This window comes from Micromesistius poutassou (genome assembly GCF_964030765.1).
Source record: "Micromesistius poutassou genome assembly, chromosome: 9".
Classification (NCBI taxonomy): domain Eukaryota; kingdom Metazoa; phylum Chordata; class Actinopteri; order Gadiformes; family Gadidae; genus Micromesistius; species Micromesistius poutassou.
The window spans coordinates 15,798,170-15,817,475 of NC_140279.1; the positions used below are offsets into that span (position 1 = coordinate 15,798,170).

Below are 19,306 nucleotides of genomic sequence, written 5' to 3' on the forward strand. Positions count from 1 at the left end.
CGTTGTTTCCCGACCGCCAAGAGACCACCCAGATAGAGAACCCTCGCACGCAATGGAGGCAGGAGCAGGAGCGCATGCTGAAGGAGTACCTGGTGGTGGCGGAGGAGGCGCTGCAGGCCAAGAAGGAGATGTACCAGGTGAAGCAGCAGCGGCTGGAGCTGGCCCAGCAGGAGATGCTGCTCCTCCGCGAGATGAACCAGGAGGAGGAGGAGGAGGAGGAGGTGCAGGAGGAGGAGGAGGAGGACGGACACTCCCTCGCCAGTGGTAATGCAATGCTTTTTGTTATCGTCGCCCGTGCGTGTGCAGTACTTGTACACGCATGTGCACGCAACGTCACACACACTATACATGTGCGTGTGTTACACACACGCCGATGTTATCCATACCACACTTGCACTGCACACACAATCTCGTTAAACACACACTCGAATGTGTGCACACACACACACACACACACACACACACACACACACACACACACACACACACACACACACACACACACACACACACACACACACACACACACACACACACACACACACAGGGTATTGTTAGCTATAGCATGTTGGGCTGTCTCCTTCTCGCCTGTATGTACTTTCAACAGATGAAAGTGTGTGTGTGTGTGTGTGTGTGTGTGTGTGTGTGTGTGTGTGTGTGTGTGTGTGTGTGTGTGTGTGTGTGTGTGTGTGTGTGTGTGTGTGTGTGTGTGTGTGTGTGTGTGTGTGTGTGTGTGTGTGCGAGACTCCACTCAGGTGTCTCTATCCCAGACACACACACCTCCACCGTGGCTGGTCGGGTTTCAGAGCTCTAACGCTCACTTCAAAAGACCCCTCTCTCTCTCTTCTCTCATTTCACTCACCTTCAATAGTTAACACCCCCACCCCCCATTCTCCCACTCCAGCCCCCCACACCCCACATCAATCCCGCCCTACTAACCAGCCCCGCCCGGCTCACCTCTGACCCCCTCTACACATCTGACAAACGGCCTATACCCAGGTGGTGTCTCCCCATCTGACTCCACCTCCTTCTTTCTTTTTGGTCAAAATACACACACACACACACACACACACACACACACACACACACACACACACACACACACACACACACACACACACACACACACACACACACACACACACACACACCAACCAAAGTACAGTGCCAGTTGGACTGATGAGTCTCTCTTGTCTCTGTGTGCAGCTCTCTCCGGCTCGTCCTCTAATGTGAAGTACGACCCTGACCAGATCAAGGTGGAGATAGCCTGCAGGCGGGAGAGGGTGAGTCCTCCTCCTGCACCCTGAACAATAGATCTGGGCATCAGAGGCGGTGTGTGGGGCCTCTGACAGGTGTGTGTGGTGGCCCCTAACCTCTCCCACTCCGTCAGAGGACGTGGGTGGGGTGGGGGGGGGGGGGGGGCAGCTAGGGTGTGGTGCCTACACAGGATACGCTCACCGTGGTGCGGGGGCCCCCTGAAGAGGAGGATGAAACCAATCATCATCATCGTTGTCGTTGTCGCCGTAGCGACAGAGCTGAGGGGTCACAAAGAGGCTAGGTCAACAACTAGCCACCATGTTGTTTCGGGGGCGGGGGGGGGGGTCTGCTCTGTTTTCCCCTGAACACGATGCTATGAAACACCAAAGGTTACTTGAAGAATGATGAAGATGATACAACTAGAACCTCCTTGTATAACTATAAGGCACCAATGGTGACCGCTTTAGACCTCGAGCTATTGTGTAGGTCTAGTCCCAGAAGGTTGTGTAGGTCTAGTCCCAGAACGTTGTGTAGGTCTAGTCCCAGAACGTTGTGTAGGTCTAGACCCAGAACGTTGTGAAGGTCTAGTCCCAGAACGTTGTGTAGGTCTAGTCCCAGAGCGTTGTGTAGGATTAGGTTCTAGTTTAGACTCAGGGCGCTTTTGTAGGTTCTTGGTGGAGACCCAGAACCATAGGGAAGGTTTAGACCCAGAACCATAGGGAAGGTTTAGACCCAGAACCATAGTGAAGGTTTAGACCCAGAACGGGGTCTATGTTTAGCCCCAGAACCACCCAGTGTTTCCCCCTGGGGTGAATAGTCATGAGGCGGCGGTTTGTGCTGCCGGGCGAGGAGAGACGGCCATTGTGTGCTCCGTGCTGACATTGCTCTCTCTCTCTCTCTCTCTCTCTCTCTCTCTCTCTCTCTCTCTCTCTCTCTCTCTCTCTCTCTCTCTCTCTCTCTCTCTCTCTCTCTCTCTCTCTCTCTCTCTCTCTCTTTCCCCCCCCCCCAGCTCTGCAGGCTAAAGCAGGAACTAGCCCAGATGAAGCAGGAGCTCCACTACAACCAGATGGGCGTGGAGACCCTGCAGGAGTAAGTCTTACGTGTGTGTGTGAGTGAGTGCCCCCGCGGAGCCCACCCTTCCTACTCTTCCTCCCCAGTACACTGACCTCACCCACGCAGGTTCCCACCCATGGACACCCAACACACACTCTCACGGTGTCACACACACACACACCCTCTCTCTGTCTGTCTTCATCTCTCTCTCCCTCATCCTCCTCATCCACACTCCACTTAGCTTACCTGCCTGTCGGTTTAAAACTTGTCGGTTTAAGAACTGTCACCTTGCCCTCATTTTACGACCAGGGTTTATTCCGGTTATTTACAAATAAAACGAATGTGTCTTGGCCCAAAGGAACTCACACAAACCGCGGTGGACAGAAGGCTATAAACAAGCAGCACCAACATGAGTATTCTGTCAAAAATGAAGATTGGAGTCATACTCAAGTACTTGGATAGCCGTTAAAACTGTATATAGAACCTGAGTCATGTTATATTAGTAGGCTTTTTTATGGTGTGTGATGAAAACAAGATCATAACTAAGAGTGACTCTTTCCAGAAACATTTCCCAGCTTATGTTGCGCTCCGGGCTACAGCTTAATATAATTTAATCATATAATGAATTGTATAACGAAGGTGTAATCCGCACAGCCGCACAGCAAATCAGTCAATAAAAAAAACATAACTTATGAAAACTTTATTTATAAAAATTGTCGGGCGACGTTTCTATAAATAAGCAGAACTAAATACTATTCCTCACCACTGATTTCCCAGTGGCTATGTGTTTCTGAAGATACAGAAACGTAGCGTTTGAGAAGACGAGTGTTTGAGGAGATGAGAGGCGACGGTTGAAGAGGGAGAGTTAGGAGAGGGAGTTTGAGTAGAGGAGCGAGTTTGAGTTGAGGAGAGGGTGTAGGTTTCGGAGAGGACGGGGGAAGACAGCTTGAGGAGGAGATGAGCATTTGAATAGAGAAGAGAGTATGTGGAGTGGAGCGGAGAGGCCGAGGAGAGCGGAGAAGAGCGTGTGGAGGAGAGAGGAGAGGAGGGGAAAAAAGAGAGGAGATTTCGAGGAGAGCAATAGAGAAATTTTTTCAGCGGAAACGTGGAGAGCAATAGAGAAATTTTTTCAGCGGAAACGTGGGGACTCCACCCCAGGAAGAGGATGTCCAGAGCCGTGGCCCGGACAGGAAGTAGCTGTGTGGAGAGGGAGCGGGGAGGAGAGGGAGGGGGTGCATTCCTCTGCTCTTCCTGAGTCCTGGCCACAGGCTCTTATCTGCTAGATAATACACAACCCTCCGCTCCCAGAATAGCCAGCACAACACACAGCTTGCAGAAAACACAGATTCATCCGTGTGTGTGTGTGTGTGTGTGTGTGTGTGTGTGTGTGTGTGTGTGTGTGTGTGTGTGTGTGTGTGTGTGTGTGTGTGTGTGTGTGTGTGTGTGTGTGTGTGTGTGTGTGTGTGTGTGTGTGTGTATGTTTACACCTAGTCCTGAATTTGTTGTGGTTCACCCAGCGGTAGGGAGCCCAGGCAGCTATTCTTTTGGAACAGTTTATATTCTTCGAATAGTTGATTGTTCTAATCGTTTCTATTGTTCGAAATAGTTAAATTGTCCGGAGAAGCTTCTATTGTTCAAACAGTTTCTATTGTTTCCTATCTCAGCTGATGTTGCCAATATGGCCGCTCGTTTCCCCTTCGTCCTGCGCCACAGCAGGGAGTCCAAAGAACCCCCACCTGATGGAAACCCCCGCCCCCCCCCCTCCCCCCGTCCCATCAGCCCCTCCCCTCTCCCATCAGCCCCTCCCCAACCACCATCAGCATTCTAGCTGCTGGCGCAAATGCATACATATTTATGTACGTATGTAAGTATGTATGTCTCTAATCTAATAGATGGATATATCCGTGTCTATGAACATACATTAAGCGTGTAGGAATTTATAAATATTAAATTGTGCGTAAATATATATATGTGTATATATATATATATATATATATATATATATATCTCTATCTTTAAAGTGGTAAATATACACAAACAGCCAGAGGTAGTGGAGCCACTGAGCAGAGCCCAGGGCCTGCCAGCAGAAGGGGGCCGCGGGGGGACAAAGCACTGCTTGTTTAGGGGCGGCCAGGCCCCTGGGCAGCAGAACAGTACCTGCTGTTGAAGAGGGAGAGGGCTGTGGTGGGGCCAGAACCACATGCCAAGGCTAGGTCCAAGGCATGCAGGCCCTTAGCGGCACCCAGGCCTCCTCCTTCTCCTCCTTTCTCCTCCTCTCCCCTCACACACACACACACACACACACACACATACGCACACACCTTCAGATTCAGGGGGCCTCCCGAGCCTCTTGAAGCTCCCCTACAGATTTGAAACAATCCTTAAGATGGATGAATTTGGAGTCATATTGGGATAATGGATCGTAGTTGGTACTTTAGTAGTCCTGGGGTGTTGTCTGTTAGCTGTGTCAGCTGTTATAGTACGGTATGAAAACGTAGTTTGCTATTATTGTTCACTGTGTTGGCGGCTGAGGTAAGAAAAAAACACAAGCTAGTTTGTTTATTTGTAGTCCCTTCTTTCGGGAGCATTTCTGTTAGCCAGGGAGAGCTAGCACTCGGCTATGGCTGGCTACGCTGCAGGCTAGCTCACGTTTCACTTCCCAACTATTTTGGCCTTTGAAACTGGGCCTTTAAAAAAGAAAAAAAAGACTCTGCACGTGAGAACAGATTAAGATAAATGTTTACCCTGACCCAACTGTCAACATAATTTAGCTTAATGTTTCTTGATGCTGTTCGTGGAAAGAGTGATTTCAGAAGTTAGTGGCCCTGCTGCTATGAGCATATGACTTAATTTATTGAAATCGCCCGACCATGACTTGATACTGATGCGTTTCCCATGAAAACATTTCCCCTTCGAGACGCGGCCCTGTTTCTGGTAAAGGAAGGAGCGAGGTCATCTCTAACTTGAGTTATTATAATGAGGTGTCAAAAGAGGAGGGGGGGCGGGGGGGAATGCACAGACTATAATTAGGACGTGGTGAGTGTCTTAATGTCCAGTGAGATGATGAAGCATCGCATACCTCCTTCTGAATGAAAATGTACACTCATTTCATTCACTCACTGTTCCCTCACTCGGCTACACACACACACACGCACGAACACACACTATTGATATTTGTTGTACATTTTGTGTATATGTTTTCCTTTATGAGGGTTATTTTTAAAGGATATTTAAATATTATTAAAAACATGAATGGCCTTCATGTCAGCCGAAAGGTTTAGGGTCTGAGTCCCAAAGTCCAACACAGTGGTGTGTGTGTGTGTGTGTGTGTGTGTGTGTGTGTGTGTGTGTGTGTGTGTGTGTGTGTGTGTGTGTGTGTGTGTGTGTGTGTGTGTGTGTGTGTGTGTGTGTGTGTGTGAGATGCTCACCCTGGTTACAGTGGTTGGGGTGAGAGTGTCTGCTGAATGATTAAGCATGCTTTACTCCTTGTGTTTGTCAGGATCGACAGGAAGATGTCCAGCAGTCAGACCAACTACAAGCTGGACGAGGCGCAGGCCATCTTCAACGAGCTGCGCAGCATCAAGAAGGCCATCAGCACGGGCGAGAAGGAGAGGCAGGACCTCATCCAGGTAGGCTCCTCCCACACCTGTAGCCCTCATCCAGCTAGGCTCCTCCCACACCTGTAGGCTCCTCCCACACCTGTAGGCTCCTCCCACACCTGTAGCCCTCATCCAGGTAGGCTCCTCCCACACCTGTAGTCCTCATCCAGGTAGGCTCCTCCCACACCTGTAGCCCTCATCCAGCTAGGCTCCTCCCACACCTGTAGCCCTCATCCAGCTAGGCTCCTCCCACACCTGTAGGCTCCTCCCACACCTGTAGCCCTCATCCAGGTAGGCCCCTCCCACACCTGTAGGCTCCTCCCACACCTGTAGGCTCCTCCCACACCTGTAGCCCTCATCCAGGTAGGCTCCTCCCACACCTGTAGGCTCCTCCCACACCTGTAGCCCTCATACAGGTAGACTCCTCCCACACCTGTAGGCTCCTCCCACACCTGTAGCCCTCATCCAGGTAGGCTCCTCCCACACCTGTAGGCTCCTCCCACACCTGTAGGCTCCTCCCACACCTGTAGCCCTCATCCAGGTAGGCCCCTCCCACACCTGTAGTCTCCTCCCACACCTGTAGTCCTCATCCAGGTAGTCTCCTCAAAAACCAAACACAAACTTCAGGGACTGTATTTCACCTGCAGAGACCAATGATGATGCAATAATGTAGACTATTTGTCTTTGTCTACTATGTCAACTATAATGGCCGATTTGTAAAATAGGTATCGAATTTGGTATGCCACAAACAAGTCACTGTTGTCGGTACATTATCAGCCACGTCAAAACCACTGATACATTCCAAAACAAAGGTGTGGTTCTGTGTACCTGAGAAGAAAAGAGTTAAACTTGAACCAGTGGTCAACAGTGGGGACATGATTTTACAATCAATCAAGGGATTTCAAAATCATGTTGTTACTTATTCACTTTTCAGGGTTAACTCCAAACAGCCAAAATCCAATGTTTTTGAGCAAATTGAATATTTTAGATGCTTTTCACAACCCTAAAAAACCTCACTTAAATCCATGTTCATGTCCCGGTAACATCATGTCTTTATTGTTACGCCTTCATCAACTCTCTCCCTTTCCTGTGTTCCTCTCAACCAATCAGAGCCTGGCTAAACTGACGCTGAACTTCCATAGCAACACATCGCTAGGGGACGAGTCGGTGAGCGCTGCGGGCGACTTGGCCAATCAGCTGCAGTTCTGCGAGACGGGCTGCCAGACAGAATACCTGGGAGAGGTAGGGTGCCCTCCAGCCCCCAGGGTGCCACTGGCCCTACTGCAGGCCCGGCTAGAGGGACTGCTGCTGGGCGCGTTGCTGCGATGCACTGCCCTCAGCCTGGTCCTCATCCAGACCTTAGCCACACCAAAGCTAACCTTATTCCTAGCTCTAACCGTTTTATGCTAACTTTCCCTTATAGCTTAACTTTAATTATCTAGGCAAGGCAAGGCAACTTTATTTATAAAGCACTTTTCATACACAAGGCAGACTCAAAGTGCTTCACATATAAACATTGTCATACAATAAAAATAATAGATAATTAGAAGAAAAAAAGTAAAATTAAGGCAAAGTTAAAAAAGCATTTTAGAAAGTGCAATGTATTTAAGATCAGATCAACAGTCTCTCTGGTATAACCACGTTGGGACTCCAACCCGACCTAAAGGAACTTGGTCCTTACCCACGTCGGGACTTCAACCCGACCTAAAGTCTCTATCAGATCATGTATCTCTCTGATACCCACGTCAGGACTCCAACCAGACCTAAAGGAACTTGGTCCTTTCTCTGGGACTCCAACCCAGATTCTAGGACTCTAACCCAGTCTCTCTGGTATCAGATCATGTATCTCTCTGGTAAAAATAAAGTTAAGTTAGTAATAAAATAAAAAATAGATAGAAAATAAAGGCAATAAATCTATAACCTAATACCTGTCTAACTTATCCATTTGTATTTCATATCCAAACCTAAAGCTTTTCCAGAGCATAGTTGCAGCCCTCAAAATGAATGTCGCCCAACGCCATGAAAACAGCTGATAAACAAGTCACTGGGTTGCTAGGTGACGCTTGATGGCACTTGATGGATTGCAAGCTCAAGACATTTTTTGCGTTCTCTTGCAAGTCGCGACACGGTGGAATGAGAAGCATGAAGAAATGTTTGAGGATAATTCAAGATGTTATATGAGTCTGTTAACATTAATTTGAATGTGCCAAATAACGTTTTACAGGGTGCTGGAATTTATGAATTAATTATATACGAATCTTGGTGACTGCTTTATTATTTTATAGAAGCAGGGGACCACATGATACTTTTATAGAACCTTCCAAAAGGTGACACGGTTGATGTGATTTAACCTCCACTCCATCAATCTCTCTGATGCCAGTTTTTAAGTCCACCTTGTGTACTTACACTCCTACTGTGTAGTTAGCATCAGCACTACATCTCTGGTGTGTATTTTGGCATCACAATGTGTGTGTGTTTAAACTCTTACAGTGCTTTAACTTCTTCAAATGGTCAAATAAAATTCAAGAGTTACATGACCACTCAACAAGTGCAGGGGGAATTTTCTTACGCTCGTTGCTAAACAAACATAACTGAAAAGTAGAAGCCGATATGTAACTCAATACATATACAGACATGACACAACCCGGGCGACTGTGTAAAGTGAATATTGGGCATCAACTGTATCCAGCTAAAGATCTGACATGGCCCTGTCATTTAATCTCCTCTTCTCTGCCAGTACGGTTCCCCAGATTCGTCTCCGTTGGTGGACAAAGTGAAGCTCAACTGGCAGTATGAAGAGGCCAAGAAGAAGTAAGTATAGCGAATCACCAAGCTGGAGCTAGCACAGTTTGAGTTAGCACAGAACTAGCACGGGCAACATGTACACACGCAACCTGCACAAACAAAATACACACAGACACCATACACACATAACATGTACACACAGACAGCATACACATAGACAACATGCACACACACACACACACACAACATATACAAGCAAAATACACACACGTGACATGTACACAAACATAACATGAACACAGACAACATACATCCACACACAACATGCAGACATGTCACATGCACAACCTGCACCCTGCCATGAAATAACTAACCAATAAAATGTATGTATGTAAGTATGCATTATGTTAGCCATGATGTGTGTGTGTGTGTGTGTGTGTGTGTGTGTGTGTGTGTGTGTGTGTTGAGGACGGGGGGGGGGGGGGGGGTGTTCATGTTGCTATGCTGACTACTCAAATGCCAACTATGAGATCAGAGGTGATGGAGAGAGGGCGAGAGCAGGACCTGTGGAAACTTCTGTGTTCCGTCTCTGAGTCACAGTCTGAAGTCAAACATATAAACATCGTTTTATTTGAGCCTTAGACAGTCTCGGTCTCAGGCCGGGATTGTGCCGTCCTCACTGAGGTCCTCAGAAGGCACCTGTATGGATATTTTTTGGCAGTCTTACCGGATAGGCGTACAGTGCTGCCCTCCTACACTTTTCTGCAAGGCCCCAGTAACGTAGAATGTAAAGATATAGTGTATCAGAGTATAATAAAGAGCTGTGTGCGAGCAAATGTAGGTGAATGTAAAGGGCGTCTTATTCAGCAAATGGATCATTATAAAATATATCATGTGATAATGTACATGGAGGATGGATGGTTTAATATGATAATGTACATATAGGATAGATGGTATATCTCATATGATAATGTTCATGTAGGATAGATGGTATAATATATAATATGATAATTTACATGTAAGACAGATGGTATAATATAATGTCATTGAAGGATAGATGGTATAATAACTCGTATTATGATCATGTACATGTAGGATAGATGGTATCATATCTCATATGATAATGTACATGAAGGATAGATGGTATAATATGATAATGTACCTGAAGGATAGATGGTATAATATGATAATGTACATGTAAGACAGATGGTATAACATGATAATGTACATGAAGGATAGATGGTACAATATATAATATGATAATGTAGGATAGCTGGTATAATACCTGGTATGATGGTGTTCCTGTAGTGTAGGATAGCTGGTATAATACCTGGTATGATGGTGTCCCTGTATTGTAGGATAGATGGTATAATACCTGGTATGATGGTGTCCCTGTAGTGTAGGATAGCTGGTATATAATACCTGGTATGATGGTGTCCCCGTCAGGGTGCAGAGCATCCAGCAGCAGCTGGCCCAGCTGGAGGGGGAGAGCTGGTCGGGCCAGGCGGAGGCGGAGCGGGACCGGGGCTTCATGCAGCTGGTCCGCGAGAAGGAGGCGCTCCTCCAGGAGATCACGCTCCTCGGCCAGCAGCCGCAGCCCCCCGACACCTCCCTGCAGCTGGAGGAGGAGCGGCAGCGGCTGGAGGAGGAGGTGCAGAGGGCCCACACCTCCCAGAACCAGGGAGCCAACCAGAGGTACGGGAGGAGGAGGTGGCGGAGGAGGGGGAGGGGGAGGATAGAGAGGAGGAGGAGGAGATGGAGGAAGATGAGAGGAAAGGAGGAGGAGATGTAGGAGGAAGATGAGGCGGAGGAGAGGGAGAGGGAGGAGGTGGATAAGATGATGGAGGACAAGATGAGAGTGAGAAGGAGGAGAGTGATGAGGCAGAGGAGAGGGAGGAGGGAGATGAGTAGGAGGATGGGAGTGAGGAGGAGGAGAGAGACACGGAGGAGGAGAGGGAGGAAGAAGAGAGGGAGGAGGATAGAAGGAAGGAGAAGCAGAGGGAGGAGCAGAAGGTGCCATCAGCGATCCTTTAGGTCTATATTAACGCTGTTGATGTCACCACCGAACGCCAAAACCACCACAATACCACTGTCATCCCAGATGACAGTGGTTTTGTGCACCGATGTTTTTTGGATCTGGAAACACAGCGTAGGTTTACAGATAACGGTTACAAATGGTACGGATTGGTATTGCCGGTTGGTTGTGAAAGGGTTTGCTGTGGTGAGGTAGGTTTACATCTTATGTGTCCCGGTAGGATCCTCCTACAGGAGAAGAGGAACATCCTACTGAGACAGCTGGAGGAGACCACACGGCTCACCACCTACCTGCACTCCCAGCTCAAGAGGTGCCTGTCTATCTGCCTGCCTGTCTGCCTGCCTGTCTGTCTGCCTGTCTGTCTGTGTCTCTGTGTGTCTGTCTTTCTATGTGTGTGTGTGTGTGTGTGTGTGTGTGTGTGTGTGTGTGTGTGCACCCCATGGTTAATGCCCACTGCTAGTTATACTTTGGGTGGCGTGCACTATCGCTGCGTGACTCAGACGATAGGCATACCGTAATGTCCACCCTTGTCCTCTATGATTGGCTAATGGCATGCTTCCACACACTCTTTTTCCACACACTACGTTATTATTATTCCACTTTGTTATCGTGCTCTTCTAGTATTTGGGTTTTATCAAATGCACCATATTACTGGGGTTGTTTGTTGACTTTCTCTAGCACTGGTACTATTGTATTATTCCGGATCATTGATCATGTTGTATACATGTAGGACTAGTGCTGGTGTACTACTAATGTCGTATTCAATATCCATGTTAGAATTGTTGTTTTCTTGTATTGGAATTGTTGTTTTATTGTATCCATCGAGTACTGATGTCCAACTCCTCCTCCTCCTCCTCCTCCTCCTCCTCCTCCTCCTCCTCCTCCCCCCAGCCTCTCAGCCAGCTCCCTGACCGTGTCGTCCAGCAGCAGCCGGGGCTCCCTGGCGTCCAGCCGGGGCTCCCTGGCGTCCAGCCGCGGCTCGCTCAGCTCCATCAGCTTCAGCGACATCTACGGCGTGCCGCAGTACGAGCGCCACGACGACGCCCACGAGCCCCACCCCCGCTACCTGCCGCCCGCCGACGTGCTGGCCGCCGCCGCCCGGGACGCCGCCGCCACCGCCGCCTGCGAGGCCGCCGCCCCGCCCCTGCAGGGCAAGCCCAAGCGCTCGCAGGACACGCCGCACTCGCTCGCCTCGCTCTCCTCCCGCTCCTCGCTCTCCTCGCTGTCCCCGCCCAGCTCGCCGCTGGACACGCCCCACGCGACGACGGCGGCGGCGGCGGCGGTGGCGACGCTGGCGGCCGCGGGGGCGGGGTCTCAGGACTGCCCCCTGGCCCAGATGACGGAGGAGTACCTGGAGCTGGCGGGCCGCTGTCTGCTGGAGGGCCGGCGGGGCCAGCAAGCCCCGCCCCTCCCGGAGGAGACGGGCGCCGCGCCGAGAGACGCCGGGCACCAGGGGGCGTTCACCTCCGCAGGCGAGTGACCTCATTGACCCCGGAGCCCTCGGTGACCTGAGAGACGGCGCTGCCATGCAAGGCGTTCGCCGTCCAAACGGGACCACACCTTGGAGTTACTGCAGGATTGAAACGGCAACGTTTAAAAACCGTCTTTTACGTTCTCTGAACTAAGCTGTGTATGTCAATCCACTGAATGACCGTGTGTGTGTGTGTGTGTGTGTGTGTCCAGGAGTCACCCTGAGGTGCAACAGCGCCAACCGTAGCGGGCGCCGTGCGCGACGTGTGTCTGCGGGCCCCTCGGAAGACGCTTTGGCCACGGACAGCGGGGTGTTCGAGGCCTGGGGCCGGCGGTGAGGAGCGCCCTACCCTCTGTCTCGGTGTCTCTCTCTGTCTGTGTGTCTCTGTCTCTCTCTGTCTCTCTCTGTGTCTGTGTCTGTCTCTGTGTCTCTCTGTCTCTGTGTCTCTCTGTCTCTCTCTGTCTCTGTGTCTCTCTCTGTCTCCCTCTCTGTCTCTCTGTCTCTGTCTCCTCTCTGTCTCTGTCTCCCTCTCTGTCTCTCTGTGTCTCTCTCTGTCTCTGTGTCTCTCTCTGTCTCTGTGTCTCTCTCTGTCTCTGTGTCTCTCTCTGTCTCTGTGTCTCTCTCAGCCTCTCACTTGATTTCAATACATAAGAGCTTGAATATCAATTCAATTCTTCTTTCGCTCTCTCTCTCTCTCTCACTGGTTCCTTCTCTCTCTCGCTGGTTCCTTCTCTCTCCCTCTCATCTCTCCTCCCAGTTTGTTTCTCCACTCCATCTCTCCTCCCAGTTTGTTGCTCCACGTCCCTCTCCCCCGTCTCGCTGTAGCACTGGCTCCATCTAGTGGTCGAGGAAGAAACTACACTTGAGGACATAGTCAAAGTCATAGACGGCTCACATGGGCCCTGCTTTTAGCGTCTCTTTAAATCGGGAGTTGAGAGTGGTTGTGAGCTAGAGATTGTGAGATGTTTTCTCGGTCCGCACAGGCAGGAACCGTTGTACAAGAGATGGAGACAACCGTTTCAAATCCACCTCCGGAGGTGGTTCATGCTACATTCAATCTAGAATGAAGAGAGAGAGGTTGCTGTCCTGACTGACTATGATGCAAAAACCATGGATGTTATAAATATCTGAAGATCTGTGTGCACAAGCGCATGTCCAGGGGGATCTCTGGTGAACTACCCATATAGACTGAGAGAGACGGTTGTGAGTGCGCTGCCTCTTCCTGTAAACAGATATATTTTTTAAATGCGACACAAGGGTAATTCAAGAATGGTTGTAGAATCTATTTGTCTCTTGTAAACAGGGCCATGGCCTCGCCGTTTCAGATTCCAGTAGTTTGTGTGACCTACAGTAACAATATTTCAGTCAGGCAAGATGCCAGTCAGTGAGTTAACATTTGAGTGAGTGATATAAAATTAGTTAAAATGTTAGTAGAAAATTGAAAATGTGAGCCGGCGAGTTCTGACATTTGTCCGTCAGTGGGTTTAAATGTAAGGCCGTCAGTGAGTTGAACCTTGCATGACTGAATTCATACTTTAAATGTTGGCCCTTGTGGTAAAAATCTAAGTTATCAAGTGAGGTTGTACGTGTGTTCCTGCAGGACGGAGGAGTCTGAGGAGCTGGCCTACATGAAGGAGCTGGCGTCTGTGAGCGAGCCGGTCCAGATCCATCTGGGAGTGCTGTGAGTACGGGACCCCCAGCACCGACACAAGCAGACCCAGACACAAGACCCGTTCCACTGACACTCACCTCTGTACTTCGGAACAGCATCTCTGTGTCTCCATTCAATTCAAAGGGTTTCAATGGCATGGAAAGAATAAAATAACATAAGCCAAAGCAAATGCATATGCATGCAAATAAGATTCTTATCTATAATAATCTAAAGATTACAAACTAAAGATTACAAAAGACTTGCATGACTTTACAATTACTGGTAATGATACACATTTTGATTGTAAGTGTTAAAATCTCTCTCTCTCTCGCTCTCGCTCTCTCCACATGCGTTCCAGGTACGACTCGACCTCTCAGAGTCTCCTGTTACATCTCCTGCAGCTGAAGAATCTCAACAAGTCCACAGTGCGAGACGGACACAAAGTGTGAGTGTCGAGTGAGATCGGTGTCAGGATGTAAACACTGTCTCGTGGCTCCGTCACTCTGACCGCTTCCTGCATTCTCAGAGCTGAAGTATTGCTCTTATTAAAAGCCTACAAGTGAGGCAGAGAATCAAAGCACAGAATCACATTTGGAGTAGCTACAAAACTTCTACTTTAAGTGCTACATGAGCAAATCTATTTATTATAAGTCACTTTGGATAAAAGTATCTGCTAAATGCCCCGAATGTAAATATAAGCAGCATCCGTAGCCTACCTGTAGGGCTTTTATTTAGCAAGATGCCCTAACATCTACCTGCTCATTAATGACATAAATACATATATTCTGTAAGTCACTTCGAATGAAAGACAAAATGTAAATGACAAGTACATCTTTTGGCTTAGCCCCCCCGCTGGGGTTGACCTGAGACCTGGGGGTCTGCGCGTTGGCGCCCCCTGCCTGCTGCGGCATCAGAGAACGGTTCCATGTATGACCTGGTGTTGTCCTGTATGACCTGGTGTTGTCCTGTATGACCCGGTGTTGTCCTGTATGACCCGGTGTTGTCCTGTATGACCCGGTGTTGTCCTGTATGACCCGGTGTTGTCCTGTATGACCCGGTGTTGTCCTGTATGACCCGGTGTTGTCCTGTATGACCTGGTGTTGTCCTGTATGACCCGGTGTTGTCCTGTATGACCTGGTGTTGTCCTGTATGACCTGGTGTTGTCCTGTATGACCCGGTGTTGTCCTGTATGACCCGGTGTTGTCCTGTATGACCCGGTGTTGTCCTGTATGACCTGGTGTTGTCCTGTATGACCCGGTGTTGTCCTGTATGACCTGGTGTTGTCCTGTATGACCTGGTGTTGTCCTGTATGACCTGGTGTTGTCCTGTATGACCTGGTGTTGTCCTGTATGACCTGGTGTTGTCCTGTATGACCTGGTGTTGTCCTGTATGACCCGGTGTTGTCCTGTATGACCTGGTGTTGTCCTGTATGACCTGGTGTTGTCCTGTATGACCCGGTGTTGTCCTGTATGACCCGGTGTTGTCCTGTATGACCTGGTGTTGTCCTGTATGACCCGGTGTTGTCCTGTATGACCCGGTGTTGTCCTGTATGACCCGGTGTTGTCCTGTATGACCCGGTGTTGTCCTGTATGACCCGGTGTTGTCCTGTATGACCCGGTGTTGTCCTGTATGACCCGGTGTTGTCCTGTATGACCTGGTGTTGTCCTGTATGACCCGGTGTTGTCCTGTATGACCCGGTGTTGTCCTGTATGACCCGGTGTTGTCCTGTATGACCCGGTGTTGTCCTGTATGACCCGGTGTTGTCCTGTATGACCCGGTGTTGTCCTGTATGACCCGGTGTTGTCCTGTATGACCTGGTGTTGTCCTGTATGACCCGGTGTTGTCCTGTATGACCTGGTGTTGTCCTGTATGACCCGGTGTTGTCCTGTATGACCTGGTGTTGTCCTGGGGTGCCGCAGGTACGTGAAGGTGCACCTGGTGCCGGTGGACGCCAGCCGGTCCTGCTGCGCCTTCTACTGCTGCAAGGCCCTGGAGCCCACGCCTCAAATCTCCTTCAACGAGGGCTTCCGCATCCCCGTGGCGACCGCCGCCCTGGCGCCCTGCGCCCTCCAGCTCTCGCTCTGCTCGCTCGGAGCGCAGGCCCACGAGGAGCTGCTGGTAGGCCGGGCTTCATCCCCCTTCTCCCATCCGTTACCCCCCTAGTGTGTCTGTATCTCCGTCTTTCGGTTCAATTCAACAGAACTTGAATTCAGTTCTCTCTCTCTCTCTCTCTCTCTCTCTCTCTCTCTCTCTCTCTCTCTCTCTCTCTCTCTCTCTCTCTCTCTCTCTCTCTCTCTCTCTCTCTCTCTCTCTCTGTTGATCGGTCCATCTTTCGCTGTGTGTCTCTATCGCGGCCTCGCTCTGTGTCTCTCTTTCTGTTTCCTTCCGTGTCTCTTTCTGTTTCTCGCTCTGTCTCTCCATCTTTCCTCCCACCCTTCCCCCTAGTGTAGTCCAGGCACCCTCCTCTACCCCACTACCGTAAGGTCAGAATCTCGACCCACAGGGGAGAGTGTGACACCTATGGGTGAAACGGAATCGAGGCTGGTTTCTGATTGGCTGTGATAACCAGGGTGTCAGCAGTAAAACATGACTTGTAGTAACTGGGGTTTCACAAGAGGTGGCACTGTGACTTCTTGTTCAATTTAAAACAGATTTCTCAATTTGTGTTTATTCCAAGTCTCCTTATTAACTTTTAAAAATCACTCCACACAAAATACTTAAGTATCCATTAGGATTAAATTATCATTATATGAAATGAATATTATTATTATTATGACACCCCATGCATTTCAGTAACCCTGATGGAAAACTCCTGATTGTGTGTGTGTGTGTGTGTGTGTGCGTGTGCGTTCGTGTGCATGTGCGTGCGTGCGTTGCAGGGCACGGCCCAGCTGGGTTTGGCAGATTGTGAGGGGGGTCTGGAGATGGTTTTCCATTGGCTGAGAGTGCAGATGGTGGGCGGAGCCGAGCAGAGAAGTCACAGCAGACAGCAACATGACGGCCAGGAGGACGAGTTCAGAGCTAGAGGCCTGGTACACACACACACGCACACGCACATGCACACTTGTTTATGCATTCCTATTCAGGCACGTGCACAGGGGTTTTGAGGGGCAGGGGCCGGATTGTTGATTGTTTGGGGAGGGGGGTGGATCGCGGACAAGCGCTGTTGCGGGCGCGATTGTTGCCGCGCGGGGGGGGGGCGGGGAATCACGGACGAGCGCAGTTGCGGGCGCGATTGTTGACGGGGGGGGGGGGGCCTTCGATCGAACACTCAGAGGGCACTTTTTAATACGAGGCAAAAAGGGCAGGGGCTCAAGCACCCCTACGATCGTAGCCCTAACGTTCTTCTGTCCTTCCAGGACGCGGCCGTTCGTCTGGAGGAAGCGGAGCGGGAGAGACGGGGGAGGAGGGACAACGTGGAGGCAAACTCGGAGAGGTTCGTCCCGTGTTCGTCTCTGCTCTCACACTGTTGTTAGATAGAAATGTACATGTCTCAACTGGATGAGAATAAATGAGGTAACATTACCTGAGGTAACAATTACAATATATTAATTTAGATTTGAGGTGTGTGTGTGTGTGAATAAGGTATAAATAAGGTATCAAAACTATTTCAATGGCCCAGCTGCGCAGCGCTCCTAGCCTGTGCGTGCCTGTTAAAATGCCATAAATCACACCGTCACGCGTCCAGCGTGTCGTCTACCTGCACCTGTGTGTGGGATGGTCCTCCCCCTCTCGGCGTGCCTCACATTCCGCCGACCTGGCCCCAGCCGCGCCGCGAGCCGGGGCGAGGCTCACCCTAAACCCTCACCTGGTGTGTCTGCGTCGCGGGTTGCAGGAGCTGGCAGGCGGAGTCGGTGGACAGCGGGTGCAGCAGCAGTGCCCCGTTCCCCGGGCCCTGTCAGGAGGGGCTCTGCTACACTGTGGCCCCCGCCGCCAGCAGAGCCCCCGCCGCCAAGGTAACACCGCCCCCTCACACACACTGGGTGGAGCTGTGGTGGTGGTGGTGGTGGTCTTGTTGTTTTCACAGTGTTGTTTTTTGTAATAGTGTTGCAGTCTGGGTGTGGTTGTTGTCATTGTCAAAGTGTTGTTGTCGTTGGTGTTGTTGTTGTTGGTAGGGGTGTAAATATTATCGATTATTATCAATTATACAGCCGATTTTTTTATACAGCATCGATTTGTCCGCAAGAGTATCGATTATTAAAAAAATATATATATATATTATTATTATTTATTTTTAACACTTAAGTGTGTATAGAATACTGTTTCTGTATTCACAATGAAAGGCGAATTATTATTTTTTTGTTGATTTATTAGATAGATATTATATTAAGAATATTGAGTATTGAATCGTATCGAAGTCGTATCGTGGGGGATTCAGAAGTATCAAAATAATCGAATTGTTGGCTTAAGAAATCGATTCTATCGAATCGTCATGAAGGCTCCGATCTACACCCCTAGACGTTGGTGCTGTTTTCACAGTGTTGTTTTTTGTTGTCACAGTGCTGTTGTTGTTTTCACAATTGTGTGTGTGTGTGCGTGCGTGCGGCAGGTGGAGAAGGCCACCATGACGGAGGGTATGTACCCGGAGCAGGTGAGGGTCCGGGGGGCTCGCTGGGGCCACGCCTCCCCCTTCATCCGCAGCAGCACCATCGTCCGCTCCCAGACCTTCTCCCCCGGGGCCCGCAGTCAGTACGTCTGCAGGGTGAGGACGCACACACACACCAGAGCACACACACACACACACCAGAGCACACACACACCGGAGCACACACACACCGGAGTACACACACACCGGAGCACACACACACACACACACACCGGAGCACACACACACACACACACACACACACACACACACACACACACACACACACACACACACACACACACACACACACACACCGGAGCACACACACACACACACAGGAGCACACACACACCGGAGCACACACACACACACACCGGAGCACACACACACACACACACACACCGGAGCACACACATGCACACACACCGGAGCACACACACACACACACACACACACACACACCGGAGCACACACACGCACACACCAGAGCACACACACACACACACATTAACTGTGTGGATAATAACTCTCTCTTCAGCTGTATCGCAGCGACAGTGACAGCTCCACGCTACCAAAGAAGTCCCCGTTCGTCAGGAACACGTTGGAGAGGAGAACCCTGCGCTACAAGCAGGTACAGACGCGTCTCCGGAACCTTCTGGAACGGCTTCGATCTTTGATCAAGCTACAGCGATGTCCTCTTTTCAGTCTTTTTTCAACTTCAAATTCACTGTGTGTGTGTGTGTGTGTGTGTGTGTGTGGGCGCTCTGGTGTGTGTGTGGGCGCTCTGGTGTGTGTGTGTGTGCGCTCTGGTGTGTGTGTGTGTGTGTGTGGGCACTCTGGTGTGTGTGTGTGTGTGTGTGTGTGTGTGTGTGGGCACTCTGGTGTGTGTGTGTGTGTGTGTGTGTGT

At 49.9% G+C, this 19,306-nt stretch overlaps 1 protein-coding gene across 1 annotated transcript in view; it reads left to right on the forward strand.

The window, feature by feature from the left end:
• Positions 1-19,306, forward strand: part of wwc3 (WWC family member 3) — a 36,572-nt gene that overhangs the window by 13,751 nt on the left and 3,515 nt on the right. The window contains exons 3-20 of the mRNA XM_084472480.1: positions 22-264; positions 1,207-1,283; positions 2,267-2,346; positions 5,810-5,939; positions 7,020-7,151; positions 8,647-8,720; positions 10,101-10,349; positions 10,910-10,999; positions 11,581-12,161; positions 12,373-12,493; positions 13,761-13,841; positions 14,170-14,256; positions 15,731-15,929; positions 16,691-16,843; positions 17,171-17,247; positions 17,647-17,767; positions 18,361-18,513; positions 18,938-19,030. Of these exons, the coding sequence (XP_084328606.1) occupies positions 22-264; positions 1,207-1,283; positions 2,267-2,346; positions 5,810-5,939; positions 7,020-7,151; positions 8,647-8,720; positions 10,101-10,349; positions 10,910-10,999; positions 11,581-12,161; positions 12,373-12,493; positions 13,761-13,841; positions 14,170-14,256; positions 15,731-15,929; positions 16,691-16,843; positions 17,171-17,247; positions 17,647-17,767; positions 18,361-18,513; positions 18,938-19,030 (2,741 nt within the window). The remainder of the gene's footprint in view (positions 1-21; positions 265-1,206; positions 1,284-2,266; positions 2,347-5,809; positions 5,940-7,019; positions 7,152-8,646; positions 8,721-10,100; positions 10,350-10,909; positions 11,000-11,580; positions 12,162-12,372; positions 12,494-13,760; positions 13,842-14,169; positions 14,257-15,730; positions 15,930-16,690; positions 16,844-17,170; positions 17,248-17,646; positions 17,768-18,360; positions 18,514-18,937; positions 19,031-19,306) is intronic.